This window comes from Penicillium canescens (assembly GCF_028828765.1).
Source record: "Penicillium canescens strain IBT 15451 chromosome Unknown utg000004l_segment0_segment0, whole genome shotgun sequence".
Classification (NCBI taxonomy): Eukaryota; Fungi; Ascomycota; class Eurotiomycetes; order Eurotiales; family Aspergillaceae; genus Penicillium; species Penicillium canescens.
The window spans coordinates 3,496,803-3,505,538 of record NW_026703966.1 but is presented as its reverse complement, the minus strand read 5'-3'; the positions used below and the strand labels follow the sequence as shown (position 1 = coordinate 3,505,538).

Below are 8,736 nucleotides of genomic sequence, written 5' to 3'. Positions count from 1 at the left end.
ATAAAGAATGAACATAGATTACCATTTGATATATCAGAAGGCAACATTGTATCTCGTATACGCGGTTGACTCGGGAGTATCTACGGCGCGAAACCGCCACGGGCTTCCTACATCATGTCGTAATATAATAATAACTCGGTGATAGAATTATAAACGATCATTAACGGAACAGTAACTCGAGCTCCGAATTGATACCCAAGAAATAACCTAAGGAATATCACCCATTAGATCCTCATCCATCTCCAAGCCAACTTCCTCCCCTAGAACTGGATTCACTTCAGAGCCCGACCAAGGCTGTCCTTTATGAACATTGTCAACACATTCATCACTCAGGCCTAGGTTCTGATTGCTCTCGCTTAGATTGCCCACCAAGGCCTCCATTAAAAATCGCTCCCTCTGAAATTGAGATTGTATGTTCAATTCATGCGACAGTCGAGTGAACGAAGAAGTAGCCGAAAATCGCAGCATTGACGACATCGCATGATCTTGAGGCTGTAGTAACGTAGCGTCTAAAGCACCAGACAACACGAGAGACACAATCACAGACTCCGCAACTTCTCCACGCACGGGCAAAGGGAACACTTGTTTTGCAAGGTCGGCGACCGTTAAAGCTGCGAACGTCTTTCCAAGCTTGGTGATAGCCTGGCCGAAAAAGATGTTCACGACCTGGGAGACGAGGCCCATGTTATTGTCCTAGAAGGGTTATTAGCTCTGTAAATTAAGCACCCCCTTCTTCCACACCCCCGGGGAATATTCATCTACTGCTGCTTACATTCTGCCAGATATCTTCTGCCGAATCAACCTCAGCTTTCAATCTTCGGATATCACCTCGCTCGAAGGCGTGTGCAAGTATAACATAGGGTCTCGCCAATGACTGATATATCTTCATCACATGAGGGGTTGTGATGGTTGGAGGTGGGTACAACTGACCCCAAAAGACTAGTTAGCAAAATGACAGAAAAGTAGAATCGGACAAAAAGCTGTGGTCAATGTTCAATTTACATACCTTGCCATGTTCAAGTAGACCTACTAGAACCCATTTTTTGTATGCATCCACCATGACCAAGCTCACAGAGCTAGCAACAGGTGTAGAGACGACAACGCCAAGGAAGTGAAGTGCCTTGCGCCAGTCCTTGAGGGCCATGTACACCATACCACCATAGAGGAAATACTGTAGATAATCTCGATAGGATATCTTAGATGAAAGACCAGATGCATCCGTCACTAAGGAGATACTAGACTCGTGTTCTGCACAAAGTACAGGAGGGTCCGAAGAGTGACGCCCAGGCACGATTGGAAGATGGCAAATGTGTTTGTCCAAGACCGGCAATGCACAGGAATATGCATTTGCCCGGAGACACAGCCGGACTAGTAAGAGGTGAGTTGACGTGAAAACAGCACATGATGGGTCGAGACGCAACATAGCGTCTCTAATCAGCCTCGTAGCTAGGAGTGGCTGTGGACCGTTAGTAAATAAACCCAAGGACATGAAAAGAATAAACTTGCTTTAGATATAGCTTGTGAAGTATGTCCCACGATCTCAACAAGCTCACGCCACTCTCGCCCGACATATCTGACCTGAACTCTATCAAAATTTCTCAAGAAGTCTGCACTTCGTGTCCACAGCAAACCAGAAGGCTGGATTTTTGTTGGGATTGCTTCGCCAGTAGTTGCCTGCGCGGTTTGAATCTGCAGCCGAAGGATAAAAAGATATGGGATAGAATCTTTTGCTGGGTCGAAGCGCTGAACAGGAAGAAAGGAAGACAAATGTTAGCAGTAGCTCTATCAAACACTCATTCATGCGTGCTATAAAAAAAGATCCACTCACATCGAGGATTGATTCGTCATTGGCAAGGGTGTCAAGGGCCTTAGTGGACAGAAGCCGCCTCAAGTATTCGACCAACTCGCGAAGTCGACGGTCATAATCGCCACTGGAAAGTTTGGCAGAGTCGTGTACATGAGCCGATGCAGCGGCAAGGTCCGAGACAAGCGTCATTTCAGCGATGCAGGGCCAGAAATGCCCTGGAAATATGTCGAAAGAATAGAGCGGTTCGTTCGCAACTGCGTGAACAATGCGGAGTAACTGTTTCAAGGTTGCAGCACGACCGCAGGGGTAGAGGGAAAAACCAACGCTAAAGTTGATAAAAGAGTAAGCCTCAAAAGAGGGGGAAAAAAGAGGGAATATTTAGAGCTAAGTTGACAAAGATGGAGTATAGAAGAGAAGAGAGGAAAAGAGAGAGAGCTACGGTTAACAATAGCTTCTTCCCCCGGGGCGGGAGACACCGAGCGGGATCGATAGCGTGCCCCTCCAAACCTTGACTCATTTCTCAGTTTTCAAACCTCCAGCTTTCCACCTTTTCAATTATTCCATACCATGTCGCTGACTGGCTCGGCTGCGATTGACGTCGCTCGTAGCGCATCGCTTGCCTCTCGTCGCCTCGCAACATTATCCAACGCTGCCCGCAACGAAGCGTTGACGGCGCTCCATCGTGCATTGGATGTGAACCGAGAGGTTATTCTCGCTGCCAATGCTAAAGACTTAGAAGCTGCCAATCGTGCGGCTGATAATGGAGACCTAAGTCATAGTGTGATCAAGAGACTTGACTTGTCGCGGCCTGGAAAGTATGATGACATGCTCGAGGGCATACTGAGTGTGCGAGATCTGGAAGATCCGGGTATGCAAAACACTTATATTGATTCGGATAGACACTGACACAAATGCAATAGTTGGCAAAGTGACACTGCGAACTCTCCTTGACGATGGTCTGACCCTCGAGAGAGTCAGCTGCCCTATTGGTGTTCTGCTGATCATCTTCGAAGCCCGCCCAGAGGTCATAGCCAATATCGCTGCGTTGGCTATCAAGTCCGGCAATGCTGCTATCTTGAAAGGTACACGTGCCCTCAGCAAAGTTACTACTGCAGATTTTATTGACGTGAATCCATAGGCGGGAAGGAATCCATTGAGTCTTTTGAGACAATTGCAAATGTTGTATCTGAAGCTGTTGCTGGTTCACAGGTGCCGGTGGCATCAGTTCAGTTGGTTAAGACACGCGATGCCGTGTCTTCCCTCCTGGCTCAAGATTCGTTGATTGACCTGGTCATCCCTCGTGGCTCCAACGAGCTTGTTCGATTTGTGAAGGATAATACGAAAATCCCTGTACTTGGACATGCGGACGGCCTTTGCTCTGCTTACATTCACTCTGATGCCAACACCGAAACTGCTATGAAAGTCATTGTGGACTCGAAAACAGACTATCCGGCGGCGTGCAACTCACTGGAGACCTTGCTTGTTCACGAGGACATCCTTGGGTCGGTTCTCCCCGTGGTAGCTACTGCACTCTTGGACAAAGGCGTGTCTCTCCGCTGTGATGCTACATCAAAAGCCGCTTTGACAAAAGCGCTGCCTGCCGAGAAGACGGCGCAATTACAGCTGGCCACTGAATCCGACTACGATACTGAATTTCTGGACCTCGTTTTGGCCGTGAAGACTGTTCCTTCGGCCAACTCCTCGATTGCTGCAGTGGAGGCTGCTATCGCTCACATCAACTCACACTCATCCAAACATACGGATATCATATTGACTGAGTCACAAGAGGTGGCGAATATGTTCACGAGCGGCATTGACAGTGCAGGTGTTTTCTGGAATGCATCTTCTAGATTTGCCGATGGGATGAGGTTTGGATTTGGCACTGAAGTCGGCATCAGCACCAACAAAATTCATTCCCGAGGGCCAGTTGGCCTTGAGGGTTTGACCATTTACAAGTACTTGATTCGAGGAAATGGCCATCGGGCGGCGGACTACCATGATGGTGCAGGAGGACGGAAATACCTTCACACAAACCTGCCTCTAGGCCAGTAAGTTACCTTACTGGCTCATGTATAGTGCAATTTAAAAATATTTTTCTTTTCCCTCTTGATTGTTCCCGTTCAAAAAAAAAACATGTCATAAGAAAAAATTAGGACAAAGCCTGATTCAATTTTCTTTTGCCCCTTCATTCGTAAATTCTCATTTCCCAGTCCAACCAAAGACGTTCCGCCATTTTAAGTACAAAGACTTGATATCGCTGGCTAGGACCGGAATGATTCCAGGCACTAGAGAGGCTAGTGTGATGATATATCCACACTGCACTGTCATCCCCCCAAACACAAAGCCTCTTAGACCTTGAAACCCTTGGACCTTCTGCGACCACGGGCACGCTCGAACTTGCGGCCCTTGCTGCCAACGTAGGGCTTCTGTTTTGAGTTAGCATATAGAAGATAAACCTCAATTCCACTGAATGGAGGCCTAAATATCCGGTCAAACGCACCTTGTCAGTGTGGGGACCGAAGCCGAAGTGCTTCACGGCCTCACGGGAGTTCTTGGGTCCACGAAGGAGGAGGGTGTTGGCACCGGTGGGAGCGCGGAGAGCAAGCTGGTCCAGGGTCAAAGTCTCACCACCAGCCTTCTCAATGCGAGCGCGAGCGGTGGCGGTGAAGCGGAGAGCAGCGATCGAGAGCTTGGGAACGTTCAGGAGGCGGTTGTCATCGGTAACGGTGCCGATGACGACGACGGTCTTGCCCTTCTGGGCCTCGCTGATGTTCGCGACGGCACGCGAGAGCGAAACAGGGGGGCGGTTAATTCTCGACATAAAGAGACGACGGAGAACAGCCTTGTTGAAGTTGGACTCGGTACGGCCTATCATTCATCCCAAATCAGCCTTTTAGATCCTCCAAAGAGTGCGCCTTGTGCGAACGAAAATCGTGAACGGGGGAGGGAATCCATACGGGCAAGGAAGCGGTAAAGCTTCACCAACACCTGCAAATAGACGTTGTCGCTCTTGGGAGCCTTGCGGTGGCTGCTCCGCACATGGTGGCGGTCCAGGTCGATACCTGCGATTTGGACATGGTCAGCGGAATTGCGCAGGGAACAGGGACAAAAGAATTCGAATTCGATGAATACTGTAAGAGACAGTAGCCGACAAGTCGAATAAGATAGAACATACCCATGGCTGCTATTGATCGACTACCTGGGAAATAGCTTGCTGTCGCACCCGTATGGAAAGTGTAGGAGGTTTTTGATCCTCAAGTTTCGGCTGGACGGTGGTGTGTGGGTTGAGCCCTACCCTAGACCTGATTAGGAAAGGCGAGGCACCTGACCACGTTGTCACATGACCAAAATGCCACTCTCTGGGTCACGTGTAAGTATCCGGTCTCACGGGGCAAAATCTTAGCGCCAAAGTTGTACAAGTAGATTCCACACTTGGCTCTATCATTATGCACAGGTTATCCCTCTTGATATGGGTGATCTCGAAGATCCAATGCCTGACTACCCAATGAAATGACAATCAGATATGAAACAATGCACTCATGCACCTCTAGTTATATTGGACTACTCTTTATCTCCCAAAGTGACGAGGAAATCCCGAGTCATTTCAAAGCTCAACCAGCTGCTAGCCATACTGGGAGCAACTTTGAGAAGATTCGGCCCTATTCCCTTGAACAACCCACGTAGCCCTTCCTCGGCAACAATCACCCTGACAGCGTCCCAAATGGAGGTGTACTGGTACCCCATTCCCGACATTGTGTTAATTTGGAACCGTCGGCGGAGCACGTCACTATACAAAAAAAATGAGTTTTCTGGCAACCAAAACAGGATAAGGGGGAATCAAAACTCACAAAGGATAGGTGCATGTCTGAGCGACTGCTCCAGAGATCGCGCCAGCTAGTAATTTTCGATATGGGCTGGGGTTCTTGTCCCCATCCGGTGTCAGATATTTGCGCACTGATTCGTAGGTCATGAAATTGAGCCCCACCTATCGTTGGTCAGTTGGGAGGTCAAACGGGGAAATACAGTAGACAACTCACGTAGGGGGCCACTCCGGCGACAGTGGGGGCAATTCCACGATACAGAGCCTTGGTCCCACCCTCGTTTTTATATATCATCACCATTGTGGTGAACATGCCAGGTAATTTCTGGCCAGGGTCTCGTGTTCCAAGGTCGGCAAATGAAGCGGACTGAATAGATAGCCGAGTTCGAACAATGTCCAAAGGATAGGTGAAGGTGACCGAGGTGATTCCTGCAGCACCTCCGCAAATAAGGCGGCGCATGGGTGTCATCTCGCCATCGGGAGATTCGGCAAACTAGAGCAACACAAGCATCAGTCTGGATCCTCAGAGGCAGGCCTCGGTCTCTGTGCGGCATCACTCACTTTCTTGTAAAAGTTATAGCTTCCAAACTGCACAGCCGAATAGGGGATGATGCGAATGCAGTTGGTTCCATTTCCTCGCATGAAGCCCCGCCAACCTTCTTCACGGCCCATCTTCACGAGGGCCTTCCAAATTGATAACCTGTATTCTGTTCGACCAACGCTTTGAATTTGAAGAAGAATTTTCAACCGTTCGAGTGGTGAAACTATCGTCCTGGATACTGCACCGGCGACTCCACCGGCCATGAAAGCAGCCACCACTGGCTCTGCGAGGTTGTTTCGAGTCCGATCCAATAGCGACGGAGCTTGCTTCGCGACAGTCCCCTGCTCAAAAACAATCAGTCTTCCTAGCTCACATCGGACTAGAATTTCTCCAGGTTTTACCTTGACAGAATTCGAAGTGGGAAATTGAGACAAGTTTTGCAAGGCAGGCTTTGCAGCGCTTTCCAGCTCATGTTTCTGGGCGTCATTTTGGCGATCCAAGCTCATCTTGACGAACGGCACATCGAGTATTGCGGATGAGGGAGGAAGAACTTTAGCCCAAATATGTTGAGGGTATCAGGTCTGGCAACTGTTGATCTCGATTGCGCAGCGTCCAGACGGATATTTTGATAGCCCGACGAAATAAGGAAGCACCGGAAATCTGTTTTGTATTGATGTAGTGCTGGCCATGAAGATTGGCTATATTTCAAGGCCTGACGGTCTAAAAGCACATCGTTGGTCTGGCAGCTCCGAGGGATCGTATAATCGATGAAAAGGTATGACAGTTCTAGCTGGTTTAGAGGACCCGAGCAAAGAATTGGGTAGGTGACTTAACCCAATTCTGGCAGAAGAGTAAATAGTATTGGAACAGAAGAGAAATATAGACTGTTGCCGATGTGAGAAGAGCAGGGAACAAGCTTTGGTGAGGTTGCGATAGAGGACCTCCCGACTTGCCGACAGACACGGTACCTCCCGATGGTCCGCCACTTGAATTCCCGGTACCTCATGAACACACACCTACTGTCTATACTTGTTAAGAATCATTCAAAATGTTTTAAAAAAATTGATCACTACTTAATGAGCCATCTTCTTTCGGTATAATGACGTATTTTTAAGAAAGATTTGGAACGTCACTTTCATCATTGGCGTTTCTGGCACTTGTGGTCGACCGTAGCACCTTCATCACCCAATTCTTTCAACCTCGTCTCCTTCCCATACTGCTGTACTCTTGAAGCTTCTAAAGCTCTCTCCCCTTCTTCTTCTATCCTCTTGCACGACACAATGTCTCGCTCGGGAACCACTCTGTATGTCACCGGGTTCGGCCACGGCACCCGGGCTCGCGATCTTGCCTACGAATTCGAACGGTACGTGTCGCCTTTAGCTTCGCACCTACGACCTTCGATCCCCATCCTTCCGACGACGTAACGAGACCACAATCGATGGGCTTGGAGGATATATGTTGCCTATTTTCTTTCAGTTTGGCCTTGCCCCCGCCCCCCTCCTTGGGCAACTGCTGGTCCTGGGGTCATTCGTCATAATTTTCTCCCAATTTGGACATCTGGAGCTGTGTAAGACTGATATTTGAAATAGCTATGGGCGTCTTGTTCGCTGTGATATTCCTGCTCCGCGCACCCCTTCTAGCCGGCTGTGAGTTACTATTTCAACACTTGCGATGGACTTGTTTCTGACCTCAGCCCAGGTTCGCATTTGTTGAGTACGAAAGCCGCCGTGATGCTGATGATGCCTACCATGAAATGCATAACAAGCGTATCGGTCGCGATGATCTGCTGAAAATCGAGGTAATATTATGTCGCACACTGATTTCAATATGTCTGTCTCTAACCCCATCTACAGTGGGCCCGCACTCCCCCTTCTGCCTCTTGGCGCTTTGACTCGGGCCGTGAGCCAGGCCGTGATGCTGGCCGTGATGCTGGCCGTGACCGACGCCGTGACCGCACCCCCCTCGTCGTGGTCGTTCTCCCTCCCCCGCCGCAGTCGTGGCGGTGAATATTCTCCTCGCCGCGATGATCGGTATGAGCGGGACTATGACCGCGATTACGACCGCCGCGACCGTGATTCTGACCGCCGCGACCGTGACCACGACCGCCGTGACCGCGACCGCTCCCGCGACCGCTCCCGCAGCCCTGATGACCGTGAACGTGAAGGCAAGGATGACCGTGAAAGACGTGATGATGACCGTGAGCGCCGCGAGGAGGACCGAGAGGTTGTCACCAATGGTGAAGACAGGAAAGGTGAGTCGCATCATCATTCAGACTAGAGATTTTTCTCTCTTTGCTCATATCCACTCAGTACCCCTGGACCCAATGCCCTCTGCTCATGATGAGCTTGATACTGCTGAGTAGATCAACTCACTACCTCGTCCTGTCTCGGATCCCATTGATTGCAGAGGTGCCAGCTAGGCAAAGGATAAGGTTATTTCACTGAGGTGCCCATCGATGTGATCCTGGTCTCACCCCACGGCGGAAAATTTCGCGTGTTTTTATCTTGTGCCTTTGTTGATTCCAAATGCCCCTGAAGCTTGCTTTTCGACATCATACTCGGGCCCTCC

At 49.6% G+C, this 8,736-nt stretch overlaps 5 protein-coding genes across 5 annotated transcripts; 2 read left to right on the top strand and 3 right to left on the bottom strand.

Annotated features, from left to right (window-relative positions):
- Positions 1-207: 207 nt before the first annotated feature.
- N7446_006685 (putative COP9 subunit 3) lies at positions 208-1,996 on the bottom strand (the record flags this gene model as incomplete). The annotated part of the gene is made up of 5 exons (XM_058515432.1): positions 208-693; positions 773-925; positions 1,007-1,456; positions 1,507-1,743; positions 1,829-1,996. The coding sequence occupies 5 exons, from the start codon at positions 1,994-1,996 to the stop codon at positions 208-210; spliced, it is 1,494 nt and encodes a 497-aa protein (XP_058372610.1).
- Positions 1,997-2,374: 378 nt separating this feature from the next.
- On the top strand, positions 2,375-3,859 carry N7446_006684 (glutamate-5-semialdehyde dehydrogenase; the record flags this gene model as incomplete). Its single annotated transcript, XM_058515431.1, has 3 exons — positions 2,375-2,675; positions 2,728-2,889; positions 2,946-3,859. The coding sequence occupies 3 exons, from the start codon at positions 2,375-2,377 to the stop codon at positions 3,857-3,859; spliced, it is 1,377 nt and encodes a 458-aa protein (XP_058372609.1).
- A 296-nt stretch (positions 3,860-4,155) lies between these two features.
- On the bottom strand, positions 4,156-4,986 carry N7446_006683 (60S ribosomal protein eL18; the record flags this gene model as incomplete). Its single annotated transcript, XM_058515430.1, has 4 exons — positions 4,156-4,233; positions 4,308-4,675; positions 4,765-4,869; positions 4,983-4,986. 4 exons carry the CDS (start codon positions 4,984-4,986, stop codon positions 4,156-4,158), a joined length of 555 nt encoding a protein of 184 aa, XP_058372608.1.
- Positions 4,987-5,368: 382 nt separating this feature from the next.
- Positions 5,369-6,674, bottom strand: N7446_006682 (putative mitochondrial carrier protein; the record flags this gene model as incomplete). The annotated part of the gene is made up of 5 exons (XM_058515429.1): positions 5,369-5,594; positions 5,656-5,792; positions 5,845-6,120; positions 6,189-6,509; positions 6,570-6,674. The coding sequence occupies 5 exons, from the start codon at positions 6,672-6,674 to the stop codon at positions 5,369-5,371; spliced, it is 1,065 nt and encodes a 354-aa protein (XP_058372607.1).
- A 568-nt stretch (positions 6,675-7,242) lies between these two features.
- Positions 7,243-8,708, top strand: N7446_006681 (RNA-binding protein). The gene is made up of 5 exons (XM_058515428.1): positions 7,243-7,531; positions 7,758-7,814; positions 7,867-8,001; positions 8,022-8,419; positions 8,478-8,708. The coding sequence occupies exons 1-5, from the start codon at positions 7,449-7,451 to the stop codon at positions 8,528-8,530; spliced, it is 726 nt and encodes a 241-aa protein (XP_058372606.1). The 5' UTR covers positions 7,243-7,448; the 3' UTR covers positions 8,531-8,708.
- Positions 8,709-8,736: the final 28 nt, after the last annotated feature.

Coding starts and splice junctions, on each gene's coding strand:
- N7446_006681 (XM_058515428.1), top strand. CDS start 7,449: ATGTCTCGCTCGGGAACCACTCTGTATGTCACCGGGTTCGGCCACGGC. Junction 7,532..7,757: donor CTTGCCTACGAATTCGAACG/GTACGTGTCGCC, acceptor TATTTGAAATAG/CTATGGGCGTCTTGTTCGCT. Junction 8,420..8,477: donor CAATGGTGAAGACAGGAAAG/GTGAGTCGCATC, acceptor ATATCCACTCAG/TACCCCTGGACCCAATGCCC.